At 51.4% G+C, this 16,270-nt stretch overlaps 1 protein-coding gene across 1 annotated transcript in view; it reads right to left on the reverse strand.

Annotated features, from left to right (window-relative positions):
- Positions 1 to 7,800: 7,800 nt before the first annotated feature.
- VWA5B1 (von Willebrand factor A domain containing 5B1) overlaps positions 7,801 to 16,270 on the reverse strand; it is a 75,982-nt gene continuing 67,512 nt past the window's right edge. Inside the window, exons 21-22 of the mRNA XM_050931121.1 lie at positions 15,316 to 15,439; positions 7,801 to 14,824 (exon numbers count right to left, since the gene is read on the reverse strand). Coding sequence (XP_050787078.1) covers positions 14,057 to 14,824; positions 15,316 to 15,439 — 892 coding nt within the window. The 3' untranslated portion in view covers positions 7,801 to 14,056. The remainder of the gene's footprint in view (positions 14,825 to 15,315; positions 15,440 to 16,270) is intronic.

Raw genomic sequence — 16,270 nt, forward strand, 5'->3', positions numbered from 1 at the left:
GTGAAAAATCCACACCCATAACACCGTAGTTAAGCCAACCTAACCCCCAGCTTAGATACAGCTGAGTTGCCAGAAGGAATTCTTCCATTGACCTAGCTACTGTGTTTTAACTATGTTGATGGGAAAACCCCTTCCATCACTGTAGCAAGGGTCAACTCTGCAGTGCTATTGCTGCAGGGCTGTAGCTGTGAGCTGTAGCATCTGTAGTGTAGATGTGGCCTTAGTCTCATTGAGAGGCCCCCTAAGAGCCTAAATCACTGTCAAAAATGGGATTTGGGCAGGGCCAGGTTTGTACACGTAGGCACCTGGTGAGATTTTTCAAGTCTAAATGCCTCTGAGAATCTGGCTCTGAAGTCACTTAAGGGTATGTCTACAAAGTATTTTGGAGCCTGCAGCAGAGAACCTCCCAGCCCGGGTCGGCAGCAGGGCCCGCGCTAGCTCCCTAAAAGTAGCCGTGTAGCCAGTGCTTTGAAGCTGTGGCTCTGGCTGGAGCTCGGGGTCTACAGCCTAAGGGATGGATGGGCATCGGAGTCTGCAGGCCAAACAACCATTGCGTGGGAGCATTTGGTGATGACTGTGGCCCTGAAGCAGATTGCAAGCTAGAGGTGCAAGACTCCATTGCCATCCAATCCTCTATTACAGCAGTCACAGCCTGCCCCCAGGATTCCCTCCCTCCCTCTGTCCTAAATCTGCAGTTCCTTGCTCAGAGAAATCAGGGTTGGTTTGTTTTGCTTCAGTCTCAGTTGTTTGTTGGCCTCCAAATAAATTACACAGCATAAGAATCCGGAAAACAAGTTTGAACCTTCTCTTCTCTGATGGGCTGATCCTGCGTGGTGCTCAGAGCCCTCCTTTCTCACTGACTTCAATGGGATTCCCCCCACCTTGTGCAAAGAACGTCTCTCTCTTTCTATGCAGACAATAGACGGTAATATTTATTTACACCACTTGAAGGGGATTATTTATTAAGATACGCCTGACAACTGGATCCAAACTAATTTCTCTTAATAAAGGCACTTGTGGTCTCCATGGCAACTGAATTGTAGTTTCCCTGTTAATGTGATTTCTTATGTGAAAACAAATTAACCGCCTCAAAATCCCCTCTGGCAAGGGGAGAATAGAGATGGAGCAAGCCCCTTGCACACAGCTCTCTGTACCGGACTGACAGCATCACGGCCTCCAAAAAGGCCACAAAGCAGGAGGGACTGGGGCCACAGCCTCCAGGATGCTCGCTAGGCTGACATGGAGACTCTGCAGCTCTCTGCCCAACCAGGGAATGCTCCTCCCTTGATTTCACCATGCCTTCCAGTCTTCTTTGCAGCCCCAGGCCATCTGGAGTTGCCTGGATCCCTCCTAGAACCAAAACAGGGGGCTGGACTGGGCTGGGCTGGAGTCTGATGAGTTACTTGGTTATTAGGCATAAAGGTCAGGTATTAAATCAGCTGGTGGAGCAAAGTGCTGCCTAGTGGTTAGAGCAGCAGATCCAACTCCCCTCTTCCACAACACCCCACCCCTTCAACACAGGCTCTATTAAACGCACAGCAGGAACATGCCCTCGGGCTGACACCATCTCTGCTGAGTTCCTGAAAGATTCATGGGATCCCAGGAGCCCTGCTGGGTGGCCTCATGTAACAGGGCAGCCTGCCCCTTTAAAGGCCAGGAGGCTTGGGCCAGTCAGCCCTGTTCAGTTAGCCCCATCACTGCTAGAATTTGCTGCCTCAGCCTGAAGAGGTGGGAGGAGTGGGGGCAGATGCCAGTATGGTGAACAACACCAGGGACTCAGATAAAGGCTTGAGGGAGTACAGTCAGGAGAGGAAGCTGTGGTCGAGGCTGAGGAAAGCAGGATCTAGGCCTGGTCTAGCTGCAGTGAGAGGCCCTGAGATGAGGGCTGCAGTTGGTGGGAGCTTGGAAGAAGTCACCTATGGAGGCAGCAGCGAGGGGTCTGGCAGAGCAGAGCAGACTATAGCTGCTTGTTATAGGGTCCCTGGACTGGAACCCCGTGTAGTGGAAACACCTGGGTTCCCTGACCAGCCACTGGGAAGCTGGTACAAAGCCCCCAAGGAGGGGCTAAGGACACTTGAAAGCCCTGAGAGGAAGCGTGTGAGGACCAGGTCAGAAGACTGGATATCAGGATTGGCCTTTTGTTACCTCAGCAGGGGATAGAGCTTGACCAGCAACCTGGCTAGACAGCTGGGCCACGGACCATGCAGCCACGGCAGAAACAGGTCGTCAGAGGTGCTAGAGTGAGAGATCCCCAGTTGGGCTGTATCCTGGAGTGAGAGGCTGCTCTGGTGGTAAGTACCCTCCCCCTCCATTACACCGCCCCTTGGCAAGACCAGGACCTCCACCTTGTTCAGAACATGGCCTCCCTCCACCGGTCCTGCACTGCCCAGGACCTCTGCCCACATCAAAACCCACCCCCACCATCGCAGCCAAAGGTGCTATGATGCACCAATATTACAGTGCCCTCCGTGTGTTTTTTCTGTGGGGAACCTGCAAGGACGTCCTCCCTCTTAGTTCACTGGTTGCTGCTCTTTGTAAGTGAGAAGGCACAAAGCAGCCACCAGGAGCTACCCTACTCAAGTGCTCTAAAAGCCTCTCAGGTCACCTGATAGAGGAGATCTGGGTCAGCTGCACTTCAGAGGTTCCTGGATAAAGGCAGGAAGAGTGGAGTGGGATTTGTCTATGGAGAGCTAGGCAATGGGATGGGGGGACTGGTCTGGCTGGTGCTAGAAAGGCGGTGTTCTTGTTCCAATGGCAAAGGCCCCAGTTTATCATTTCCCTGTGGTCCTTGGGTGCCAGCTGGGTGTATGTCGGCTGGATGGATCCTATGGCCTGGTGCACAGTCCACTCTACCAGCTCTATGCTGCCTCTGCAGTACTTCCCCCCCATGCACACACACTGAGCGACTTGTAGGGCTGGATGGAGCCCAGGTGTGTGGCTGAAGGGGGATGGGAGCAGATTGGGGCAGGTCTGCCCCCTAATGATCCTGCACCCCTGTAGAGCCGCAGAGGGCTCAATGAAGCAGATAAGCTAGGACAGCACTCTAAGCAGCTGTATGCTGCACCAGCCCTGGCAAGCCCTGAAGAGCAGAGGGACACACTGCGTCCCCTGTGTCCCTGCCTGCACTGGGGGCTGTGCCAGCGCAGGGGTGAACCTGGCCCAGGTGTCTCTCTGTTGTACCAGTGCAGCCCCCATTGACATCAGTGGGGTTGCTGAGAGCAGAGTGTGGTCCCCACACAGCGAGGTCTCCTGCCCTCACACAGGGCTAAAAGCCAGCGGTGAGTGGCAGCCTCCAGGAGAAGTTTGCAGTCAGCCCACTTCACCCACCCTCTGTCTGCGTGTGCAGATTCTCTGGTTCCTGACACAGAGCTGGCCAGGCCCTCCAGGTCTGAAATCATTCCCAGTCCAGGGAGGAAGAACAATCACCAAAAGGAACAGAAGGAAAGTCCCTTGTTGGGCTGGGCACGTGGGTGTGGCTCAATGCATGGCTAAGCCCCAGGAATCTGGCTGCTTCTCCAGCTCCATCTGCAGACTGTAGTCTGAAAGCGTGCCCACCCTCCCACCTGGGCTGGCTTGTCCTGAGGACACTCAGGGTTTGGTATGTTCTTAACAGACAGGGCCGGTTCTAATGTTATCCAAATTGATTGTCCCATCCCTGCCCCAAAGTGCCTCTATTCCCCACAGTGGTGTATACGCAGATCACTCCAACAGCAACCACCAGAGAGCAAAGCAAGGTAATGCCTCTCTCATGAGAGAGGCATGTCTGTGTCTGTACTGATACACACACCCCTACATAAACACACAGCTGCCTCTTGGCAACCAATTATTGGGAACTGCTTTTTACGCCTGCTGCTAGGTCGCACTCTTGACCCTGACCCAATTAACTGCAGCTGGCCTGTGTGCCCCTTCCCCTCAGACAGCCAATGCCCCGTGCTGCCAGTGCACAACTGGGCTGTACCTGCTCCCCTCTCCCCTCTACCTCCAGGGCTTCGTGTACCTTCCCTGCTGCCCCTGAGCCAGCTCCCCTCCCCAGCCCAAGGCCTCTGCCCCTGCAGCCAGTCTCACACCCTACCTGCTGCCTCCCCATGGACTTTCTCCCTCTGCTCCTCTGTCCCAGGGCTTTCCAGCCTGTCCTCGAACCCGCCCTCTTCCCAGTGAAAAGGTTCTCATCTGCTCCAGCCTCAGCTCTTTCAGTGCTCTCTGAGCTCACCGCTAGCTGCCCGTTAGCGGGTTCCCATCACTCATCTCCAGGCCTGGTTCTTATGGCTCCTTCTCTGCAGCCTCAGAGCACCCTCTCCATCCCACTCAGCACCCTGTCTATCCCTGCTGCCTTCCCTGCCGCTTCTCGCGCTCCTGTCTCTGCCCCGCAAGCCCCTGGCAGCAAGTGTTCACTCTGGTCTGTTTCGTAGGGATGGTGGCGGTGGCTTGTCCCTGTTTAGCTGGGGTGAAGGGAAACTCACACAGAGCTGAGCTTTGCTGGGAGCAAAGGCCAATGTGGGGTGTGTAAAATGGAAGAGAAGATCATAGCTTCATTCTGGTCCCAGCTGAGGATCTAGTCCCACTTACTTTCAGTGTCCTGTTGCAGAGCTGATTTTTGCAGCCTCTCAGAGCCAGGGTTTGGTTGAGATGACATGCACCACTGGTTGCATTGCTGTTGCTTGTTGCATCCTACTTTTTGGTTCATGGCCCTGGGCATGACAAGAATGGTGGGAGAAGCCAGGTCCCTCACCTGTCCAATTGTTTTCAGAAAGGCAGAAAGATCTGGAGCTCCCTGGGCCATGTGGAAAACTGCCTCAGGGCAGGACCACTCATGAGAATTTGGGTAGAAATCTGGTGTCAGCTGAACTCAGGGATTTTACATTGGAGGTTTAGATGTGGTCAGCACTGAACTTTCTCCCAGGAAACGGGCAGCTCAGAAAACACCAGGTTTAGCTCTTGTCCCGGCCAGCCCCAGATTGGCACACACTGAGGGTCCGGGGGGGAGGAGAGCAGCCCCTCCTTGCTGAGAAGACACTCATTATATCAGTGGCTTTCGAGGGCCACTTGTAAAAAAAAAAATGCTGCTCTTTCCCGGTGGCTCTTGTCACCCTAGAGACAAACAATTTATGATTAGCCCTGGCTGATGACTGCTGCGGTTTAGACTAGCAGCAGAGCACCCCCTGGTGACTCGTTTAGGGGTGAGCTCCTCTCACACAGCCTCAGCCGCAGCTGTTTTCCTAGCAGCTCTGTGCTGATCATAGCTATAATCAGGCTAGAGCCTGGCCTGCGGCATGGGCCCATCGCTGGCTGTTATCCCCTTGGTGCACCTGTGGCATGGGCCAGTTGTTGGCTCATGGCTCCTCGAGGGGCGGGAGGAAATCAGCAGTAAAATTCAGACAGGGGCACTAAAGAAAATCGTTCCTTAAAACGAGTCATCCCTCCCTGCTCCAGCCCCTCCCAGCTGGTGCTGCTGCCAGGGGTAGTGCTGGGACCATGCCCCTCTCATTTCCATGACACAGGCTCAAGGAGAAGGTGTCTCCCAAGCTCCCAGTGGAAGTTCTCCCATCACAAGGGGCTGTTAAGAGTGGAGTGGCACAAGAGGTGCACTGCAGGGGGCTGACGCCTCCTGAGATGAAGGAGGCTGTGTTATCTCGGTGGGACAGGGCATTACCGAGAATGTATCTGAGTTGTGTTGCAACTGGGGGTGTCAAAAATCAGATGAGGTTCATGATGCCTGACAGGTGCTGCAGATGTGCAAATCCCAGTGCCACATGGCAACACTCAGCCCAATTCTCCTCTCAGCAGCACTGGTGTAACCCAGCAGTGATGGCACTGAAGTTCATGGCGTTAAGCCAGGATAACCTGGTGCAAGTGAGAGTGAGAATCAGGCCCCCTGACTGGCTTGGTGAAAGCCCCTGGAAAATAAGTCAGAATACGCCATTCCTACCTAGTGATTGGAGTTTTCAAAGCATTTTGCAAACATTAACAGGCACCATGGAGATGGGTGGTTTATAAATACCTATAATAATTGGCAGGCTAAGAAAAGAAGGAAGGTGTAGGCTGAAGGCAGATCTCCAGCGTGCTTCAAAAGCTGACAGCTAAAACTGCGGCAAACTTCATTGGGTAATTCTAGGAGTTGTGGCGCTGGAGCTGGCAATGGGTGAACCTCTAAAGACTTGAATCTGCTCCCCAATGTTCAGGGGCTGACCTCTGCTGCAGTTAGAACTCCAGTCCTTTGGGGCTTGCAAACTAGACCAGGGACTCTTCAGTGGGTGCTCAGCACCTCTGCAAATGAGCTCATCGTTTTTCATTGGGTAACTGTGGATTTAGGACCTTAACGATAGGTCCTTGGGTCAGAAAAGGTTGGCCTCCATTGCTAATGCTTGGGATGAAAGGTCCTAAGCTCTGGTATTAGTTCATAGAGTCAGGAAGTGAGGAGCGCGGGGGGTGGGGGGAGCTACAGCTTCCCCTCCCTGACCTGCTGTAAACCCACTTAGTGGAGTCTCTGAAATGGTGCTTCCAGCCATTAGCAGGGAGCAGCGGGAAATGCTAGAGGAGGCGGGAGATCCATTTATGCCTGGTGCAGGAAGGCCGAGGTGAACCTGAACTTTTAAAGGAGACTGGAGCATTGCAAACTACAAGTGAAACCATCAAAACTGTTGGGCTCCAAGCTCAGAGAGGTGAAAAGGCAGCCTCAGAACAGGCGGCCCTGAAGCTAACTGCAAGTTTTGGCAAATGACACCTGGACTAAGTGAAAAGCTAAGCAAGCCGGGTGTTAAGGAGAATCCAGAATTACCCAGCTCCACATTCCAGTCTCTTCTGAAACGCTTCAATCGCAGGCCTCCTCTGATCCAACCTTGAAGGTGATCCATATTTATTGGGTCCCACTGGCTCTGATTTCAGCAGGCTCCGGATCCCCTAGCAAAGCACCTGGACCTCAGTTCAGCAACACACTTAGGCAAGTGTTTAATTTTAAGCTTGTGCTCAAATCCCATTGACATTAAGTTAAGCCACGTGCTTGAAGGCTTTGGTGAGCGGCAGCCAGGGAGCTCAAGGGGGACCTTCCATTCTTGCACCACGATCACATCCCTTTTCAGAGCGGGAGAGAGAGGGGCTGGGGGTTGCAGCCGCTCCTCTAAGCGTGAATCCCTTACAGGGGGCTGACCGTGCATGCACTGAGCCTCTCTCTGCTGCTACAAATCACTTTTATCTATTCTGTTCATTCCCTCTGGGGCACCTAGCATTGGCCACTGTCGGAAGACAGGACACTGGGCTAGATGGACCTTTGGTCTGACCCAGGAGGGCCATTCTTAGGTTCTTACAAAGTGAGCCTGGCTGACAGTGGGGAAGTGCTGACCTGATGCAGGCAAAGTCTGATTTCACTTTTCAGTGTGGCTTGTGTTGAAAGAAGTGACAAGGTTCATTTCCTTGGAAAATCCATTTTTCATTCAACCCTCCCCCCTTTTCATTGATAACCATACAAGCAGCTCTACAGGAGAGGCTCTGGGGACAGGATGGCATTCCGTAGAACTGGGGGGGCAAGCACTGCAAAAGAAAGCACTCAAGAGGGCACTGGGCTATTCAAGCAAACCTTGATTTACTGGGATAACCATGCTTCTGTAACAGAGAATGCAACCGCCACAAGGAACCAGCTGACAGACCTTTGCTGTCTCACCCAGAGACATTTCGAACACTGCAGAATGACAGACCCCAATCAATGAGATTACACCAGTGACAAACAAACTGCAACGTGAACAACAGGCTGGAAGCAGAAAGGCTGCATCCCCTCTCCTGCCCTCCCTCTCCCTCCCACCCCCGACATGAAAATCAAAGCTCACTGAACGAGGTGATGTTGCTATATATCAGGAAAGTGAGCGCAAGGCAACAGGTCTTCAATGAGCGGGACAATGTCACTGGCACCACAGTCACTTTGTATGCTAGAGCATGAGGTCACGTCCATAGGCACTTGAGGATCCCGAGGACAATCGCCAGCCATGTCACTCGAACCACAGCAGACTGCATAAAGCCACCCGGTTAATTTGACAGCTAAATTACATCATACACTTCACCAGCAGCAATACAGTTATAGAGAACTCAGATTTGAGCACGGGTGTGGGGTCAATGCATCCCTGGCAACAGGGGCTGAGTCCAAGATCAGATGACAACAGGGTGGTTGGAGAACTGCCACCTTGTCTTACAGTATGTGAGGCAGTATTTGCTAGTGTTTAGAGCAGGGGGGCTGGGAGTCAGGACTCCCAGGTTCTACTCCTGGCTCTGGCACAGGCTTTTCAGGTGACCGTAGGCAAGTCACTTAACCTCCGTGCCTCATTTTCTCCACCTGTAAAATGGAGATCATCATCCTTACCCCTCTTACAAGGGACTGTGAGGCTGAGATAGTGTTTGTAAAAGGCTCTGGTGCCCTTGGCATTGCCTAAATGTGAAGTATTTCAGCATAGTCATGGGTTTTTACACTGGATAAAAGGATTTGCAACATGGGAAGTACAAATCAGCCAGCCAGCCGTACGCCAGGGGTCAGGTAAAAGATTCAGGAAAAGCACTAATCATCCTGCTAACCCCGTCATCCAGAGACAGTCCATCCAGGAGGATGTTCCACTGCTGAACAGATGTCAGGGTAGAGGGAGCTGGCTTTTCTACAGAACTGGGCCTTGGCGCTGCAGGGGAGACATGACGTATGCTGCTCTAAGGTTCTGATCCGCAAAGCAGCCCAAACTCTAAGGATGAGCATTATGCCTTTAATACTTTACCTTGTTATTAAGGGCCAAATAGAGAGCGGTATCTTGGCGATTGTGAAATGAGGTCACCCTCTGGTGGCCAGCCCAGGCAACCTACATCAAAACCTGGAGGCTATGCTATGGGACTTCATGGCAGCAGTCGGTGAGGGATGAAGTGGTGCAGGATTTAAATATTCACCTGAGTGTCCAGGAGACGTGCTATCCTGAACATACCCAACGTGTACAATCAACAGCTAGGGCCTCGGCATAGCCTGTCCATGCTAAAGCTGCTCTGTTGGTACCTTGGTATGAAGGTTTGATACCAAAATTAGACCTCAGATGGCCGAATTTGAGCCTTTTGCCTTAAAGAGCCTGTAAAGGGGGAACATTAAAATGTTTGCAGGTCGTTTCAAGTCACCAGAACTGAGCTTTAAAGCTGTAGGAAATTGCACAAGGGCAGTGGTTCAAATTTCCACTGATTCAGTATCTTTTTTCGGAGAACAGATTGGAACCAGCTTGGTTAACTGTCGATCAGTGAAGCTGAGGTCTGGGTCAAGTCCAGCGGTAAAGCTGATTCAAGGCGTTGCTAACATCTTTGCAGTGACATCCCAGAAGTGTGTGTGGTGGGGGGCGGGTGGGTGAGTGGGGGTTGGAGAAAAGGCAAAAGAGAGAGGTAGGAGTTGTGGGTAGTTATTTTAAAACAAACCCAATGAATTAACCCCAAATAATATCTTATCTGAGCACTGAATTCAAGGTCCCTTTCCCTTGGGGTTAATGACATCTGAATGACGGCATAGGCATTGAAAACTGCTGAGCTGGCAGTTCAAGATGGCCAGCATCTCTGAGAACGGAGCACAGCAGTGGGAGTGCCTGCTGTTAGAGTCTCAGGCCTGCCGATAAACAGCAAGTTATGTGAGGCCAAAAGTCGCAGGCATGATGCATTGCTTCCCCGAACTGCTGCGGGGCAAAGCTGAGACACACTAACCACGCTTGTCAAGGCTGTTCCTATGTTACCATATGCTGTTGCTGTTACATAACATGCTACAGAAGGTGCATGTTTCACTGTTTTGTTCTGAACAGGCCACAATTCTTCCTATGCTGTAGCAAATACACCCTATGTAATAAGATACATCAGCCATGTTACTAGCTGCCTTTTGGCAAGGCTTACGTTCTCTTTGGAGATTCTGAATGCTGCGTCCCAGGCCATATTTTTGCATCAAGAGGATTCTGGCGAGGTTATGCCTCCAAGGTCTGTATGCTCTGTGGAGTTCTTGAGCTGTGTAAAACGAGCAATTAGCATGTGACTTGTGTATTAAGTATCTGCTAAGTCTCTAACTGCAAAACTGTTTTAAATGATCTTGAGAAGCCCATAACCTGGAAGTATCTAAAGTGACCTGAGTGCATAGAAATAAGCTTGTATCAGCTACTGCAGCATTGTGGACAGAGTGGTCATGACACCACCCCATGACCTGTGCATCAGGTCTATGTGTCTCCTAAGTGCACACCTCATGCCTTTGCATTTCACATGTGCACAACCTGTGTGGCTGTACCCCTCTGGGCCTCACTTACCCATTAGCTTCACTAGGTCTGCTGAGAGAGCCAGGTTCTCCCCTGTGGACAAAGGAGACAACGCAGGATGTTTTGCATTGATTTATGCTACTGGTATTTACAAAACGGAGCCTTGGGGCTGGCCAAGGGGAATAGGGGCATGAGGTGAGAGGACAGGACAGTGCAAAACCACTTCACAAACAGGTCAGGTCACGCCACCTACCAAAAGACACTCAGACTCACATCACATGGCCTGGAGCCGGGCCCTTGCCAGATGGTTAAGGAACAGGCTAACAAGCTACACATACAGCTAAACTTCAGTTCCCTGTCTTCCATGATATGGTACTTGAGACAAGAGGAGCAGCTGACCTGCCTGGAAGGGAATGTGACACTGCCACTTGATGAAGAGGTAACATCACCCAATGACATAGGGGTGGCTGCTGCAACACTTGGGCTGGTGGTGCCCCTCAGATCATGCAGGGGATTCCAGCAGGTTCAGAGACTCATCTGAAACCTAACCAGGAAAGACCCTGGAGAGGTTTGGAACACACTCCCACCGCCTGAGTGGACAAGACATCATTGTCCTGGATTGATAGCAACAGGGATGGGAAGTTTCCTGTAACCTGCTCTAGTGACAAAAGCAGTGCTGACCCCCTGCAAGCTGTTCTCACAAGAGCTGGTCAGAAACTGGCAGTTTTCTTGCAGGGGCGGCTCTAGGCATTTTGCCGCCCCAAGCACAGCAGGCAGGCTGCCTTCGGCAGCTTGCCTGCAGAGGGTCTGCTGGTCCCGCAGCTTCGGCGGACTGCGCCGCCAAAGGCAGCCTGCCTGCTGCCCTCGCGGTGACCAGCAGAGCACCCCCAGTGGCTTGCCCCCCCAAGCACATGCTTGGCGTGCTGGTGCCTGGAGCCGCCCCTTCTTTCTTGCAGTCAATGCCCACTGAGTATGTCTGGGTTGAAAACTGTCCATTTTCCATGGGAAATTTCCAAATGAAAGGTTTGGTTTCAAAAGGAAGTGGGGGGGGGGGGGAAAGCCCTACTTTGCGCTTTCTAATTATTTCCAGCTGCAAAACAAACCCAAACAAATTGTGAGAAGTGGGTTCTCCCTCGTTTTCTCACATTCTTTTCACCTCTCCTGCCTTCTTCCAAAGGGAAAAAAAGGGGGAGAGGTAAATATGGGAAAGAAAGGGGGGAAGGGCAGAAAAACCAAAAACTGAAAAGGGAAATTGGTCAGTTTCCTGGGACCAAAAAAGAAACAACAAAAATTTGAAGCTGAAATGAAATAAATTATTTTTAGAATTTTCCTGTCCGGGAAAAAAAAAACAAATCACCCAAATTCATTGAAATCAACATTTTTCCCTCCAAAATGTCAACGTCAACTAAACCAGGTTTTCCGATGGAAAATGTTTGGGTTGACAAACTTTCACCAGCTCCATTCCTCACCCATCAACCTCAAATCTTTAGCTTTCTTTCATCCAAGACCTCCAAGTCTCTGTAGCCAGGGAGCAGTTAATGACTATGGGCCAGATATAGAGAAGCAGGTGCTTTATATTCTATTGACTTCAGTGGGACCTAAACACATGCTTAAGTGTTGTCTTGAACAGGGATGTTTTCCTGAATGTCAGCCTAAAATTTGAATGCAGGAGATGCCCTGATGTTAGGGCATCACCCACTTCCCTGCATGGCAATTAGGATGCGCTCACCATCTGTCCCCATCGATGAGACAGCCACACTTGTTTGCACATTGATTAGGACAAGCAAGTTGCGCTGATTGGTTTGTCATGGAAGGGTCACATTCTGTCCTTGGATACGTGTGTCCAAACGCCCATTGATTTCAATGAGTCCTATCGCTGAGCCCACGGGCAGAATCCGGTCTTTAATTTTCAATCTATTCTGAACTAAGGAGGTTGTAAAGTATTTCATTTAATTAATATGCTTCTGACAATTGTCAGCCAAGGTGGGTAACTGGCATTAGCAGGAGTTAATGGGACCGGTTCTGGTGACGCTGTTGAGAGCTGGAGTCTCTGGCTTAAAGTTGCCTTCCACTATGAATAACTGATTCAGAACGGTTCCTGCTGAGTAATTAGAGTCAAAAAAGGGTCTGTCAATTCAATTTGCTATCAGCTGTCACTTTGTATTAAGAAGCATGGAGCCAGGTATCCACAGATGCTGCCTGTCGTATGCTGTGCTGGGGTATGGCAGTCAAGTCAAAACACAGCACTGCGAGAATGGAAACAAATTCAGCAGCGAGGCTAGAGGAAGGATGATAGAATCCAAGCTGTTCAAAAGATGCAGTCAAGAGACGGATGCTGGGCAGCGCTTAGCTTTGCCCACACACTCAAGAGGGGAGATAGGATGAAAGGTCATGCAACATGTCTGCAGTAGACACAAGAAAGTGGCATTCAGTCTGCATGGGAAGGGTCGGGGAGGAAAGGTGGCCAGTCCAATGGCAAAAGAGCTCCACCAAACCCCTGACCCACAAGCATGGCTAGCAGAAGCTCTCAACGGAGCAGCAGGCTGTTTTGCATGAGGGTCAGAAAATCTAAGTGTAAGAACACAAGCTTCAAAGCCACTGGACAAAGTGGCACAGGCTTAAAGACATGGATACAATGCAAGCCTAGACCTTCTTGGTCAGATTAAATGTAATATCAGTCTAATCACTGATACAGCCTCTCCCAGGAGGCTGCCCTTCTAGCAGGAATGTACTCAATGCACCGATGGGGACTGAAAAGCTTTCACTGCTCTTATCCAAGGTACATTCTACTAGTTCTGCTCCGCTGGGCCTGAAAGTGCCTGGGGAACAGATTTGCTTTAATCTACCTCCTGCATTCCTCCGGCTGCTTGCTGGCAGTGCAGTCTGGCCCCAGCCTACCCCAACTCTGCATGCAAAAGATTCTAGGGCACATTGTCAGCTGTAAACCAACCTGTAAGACTGTTCTGGAACCAAGACCAGGCTATCCAAAGAAGCCTAAGGGAGTTATGCACCCAGGTGGGATTATAGTAGGATTTGGGTATTTATATCCTGTAGGCCCCTTTGAAAATCCCAGTCCAACTCCACAGCTGTAGAGGATGAGTGATCTGGGAGGACCTGGCAATTCACTCCATTGTTTTCCCCATCCCCAGAGTTGCTGTTCCATCTTAAGCTGCTTGGCCGCAGTCTGGATCTCCTGTAACCTTGACCCATGAGGCAGAGCAGCTGCTCAAACACAAAATCCCTGAGACAAGAGACACATGTTAATCTTCACGATAACGCAGTCTAGATGGAGACTGGGGAATGATGAATCACGGCTGGAAATGCTCTGGGTGAAAAGATGAACGTAGGATTGATGGTGACTGGGTGAAAAGGGAAGGGCTTGGCTGGATGGTGAACTGTGAAGGATGAGATGGTTGAATGAAGGTTTTGGATTCTCTTTCTAGGACTGGTGCTGGTGATCAGATGAAGCCCAGCCTGAAGGGAAGGTGCCTAGTACCTCGTGTAACTGGAGATGCTATTCCTATTCACAGAAATGAATAATCCTTTCATTTAGATATTGACCTTAATAACATCCTGCAGCAGAGAGTGCTACAGGTGAATCATACCCTGCTTAAACAACAACAAGAATAATAATTGTTTAGTGCTGGGATTTGAATGACCTTGGTTGTTTTCTGGCCTGCAGAAAGGCTTGTCCTAATAAAGGTGCCTGGCATGGCACGGTAGTGGTGGAGCTCGCCATTAGACTGTGTTTCTTTAAGGACCAGTCCCTGTCCCCCAGAGGCTCTCTCAGCTGGCTGCCTGACTCCCCCCTTTCACACTCCCCCTTCCTACACGTTGTTGGGGTTGTAGCACAACAAGTTGAACTCGAGGTTCTCATCCCAGTGCCTGAGCAGAACAAACAGCTGGCGGGCTGCAGCCTTGACGGTCCCCAGGCTCCGGCCCTCTGGGAACTCCTGCTGGCTCAGCCACATGCTGGCCTTGGCAGCCACCAGCTCCCACTCGATGAAGTAGGAGGCTGAGCTGTGCTCCAGCCAGGCCAGGGCGACTGCTGTGGCCCAGAGCATCCCCTCTGGCTCAGCCCACTGGTGCAGCTCGATGTCAAAGAGCAGAGACTGCAGCTCGGAGCTGTTGGACTCCGAGCCTCTGCCACTGTCGCTCTGCGGCTCCCAAGGGGACTGGGTGCTCTCGGGGGAGGAGAAGCGGCGGATGGTGATGGCAGGGGGTGAGAGTTCGTTCTCAGCTTTCAGGGCCTTTGACAGGCTTTCCACTGCGCTGCCAGAGAAGTGGCGAGGCCGGCCTGCGTCTCCCGTAGCCTCGCCATAGCCGTTCAGTGCTGCACCGGGAGTGAAGTCGCTGTCTGAGGAGCTCTCTCTAGGAATGTCGTTCGGTGCCAGCAGCTGCCGGCTGCATCCAGGGCTCTTGGGTTCCCAAGGTGGGCCTGACTTCTTAGCGTTGTAGGAGCTGGCGGAGGGGCTAAGAGCCATCCGGTGGCAGGTGAATGGAGATGTCCACTTCAGCTTCTCCATGGGAATGCTGATTGCGTGGCAGAACGCCGGGTTCAGCAGGAAGGCACCGCAGGCCAACTGCAGAGACACCTGTGGAGAGGGAGATAGCAACACTTCCTTAGGGAGGCGCTGAGTTAAGGCCCTGGGGAAGAATGCGTTCTGTGTGCACAGCCAGGGCTTTGGAGCAACTTACCCACCAAGAATCCACCCCATGGGCGCCCAGGGCTCCAGATTGACAGGAGAGGCACCACCTGGGCCCTCGTGCCCCAAAGTAGGGGAGTTCCCTCCACAGTTCTGGGTCCAAAAGGTTTCTGGGGGAAGAGGTGGCCCCTGCTGGGCCATATTTTACCCCTTTTTCCCCAATGCAGTGGTTTCTGCTTTGGCCTCTTCTCCCTCTACCAGTTTGGGAAGTTTTCCAGCCCAACTGGGGGATTTGGGGATGGGAGATGGGTGTCAGCTTGAGTTCTGATCAGCAAACGTGTGTGTGTGTGTGTGTGTGTGTGTGGTGATATGCCAGAAGAGCCCTCGCCACCTCCCATCATCCCACTGACATGAGCCTGAGGTCTGGTTTGGTTGCTTACCAGGGGTAGGTAGTCAATGTTTTCATTGCTGCTCTCAGAGCTGGGTTCATTCACCCGACTTGGGGATTTACTCATGAAACCTTTGGCTGCTCGAGTCAGCAGTCTCGTTTTATGAAGGGTCAATCTGCATCAGGACAGACATAACAAAGGAGGCATTTACCAGACCCATTGCCTCCCTCTAACCAATCACCTCTCAGCATTCCCAGTAACTAACACTCCGCTTCCTACACTAAGTCATGCGGTAACGCAGCTGTCAGAGAAACATACGCTCGGTCTGGCTGTGAGACATCAGTTCAACTGGCTTCCCATACAACAGACACAACCCCTTCTCCACTTTCTCTTCTGCACCAGACTGTCCCACGGCCTTGACTCTGGTATGGGAAATTCTCCTCACTCTGCACAGATAAGTCTCCTCAAGCTAGCATATGCCCACAAGAAGGCAAATTCTATCCGAGAACATCTCCTGTTAGACTTTCCAAAAGATCAGACTGGGAGAGGACATTCCGAGGAACATCATTTCTGAGAGGCCCAGAAGCTAATGCTTCAGCTTGTCAGAAACATGGGAACCTGAGCCCTAATCCTTTTCTTGTCACTTTCTGGATGAGCCATGTGACTCAGGGACTCTGACAGGAGTTTCCAAGGACCGGAGTCAGGGAGGTAGCCAGAAGAGAGTGTGAGGAGTCTGTAGGTAGGTAGGGAAGAGAGGGGGCATTTTGCCTTGATCCCTCATCTCTTGAAGTCATTAGAAAAGGGGAAAATTTGGATTTTTTTGTCAAAAATGCCTAAGTGACTTAGGAGCCTCTGTCCCCTTGGATTTCAATAGGCCTAGATTTGCACAATTTCTCCATACCAGATGACATGGAGATATCCCCACCCTTCCCTCCCTGGATGGCTAAGGGGCATGGTAGTAGGCTAGAGAATCTTTCACCATTAAGTCCCTGGTTTAAATCCAGCC

The sequence above is a fragment of the Gopherus flavomarginatus genome, chromosome 21, assembly GCF_025201925.1.
Source record: "Gopherus flavomarginatus isolate rGopFla2 chromosome 21, rGopFla2.mat.asm, whole genome shotgun sequence".
Lineage (NCBI taxonomy): Eukaryota > Metazoa > Chordata > Testudines > Testudinidae > Gopherus > Gopherus flavomarginatus.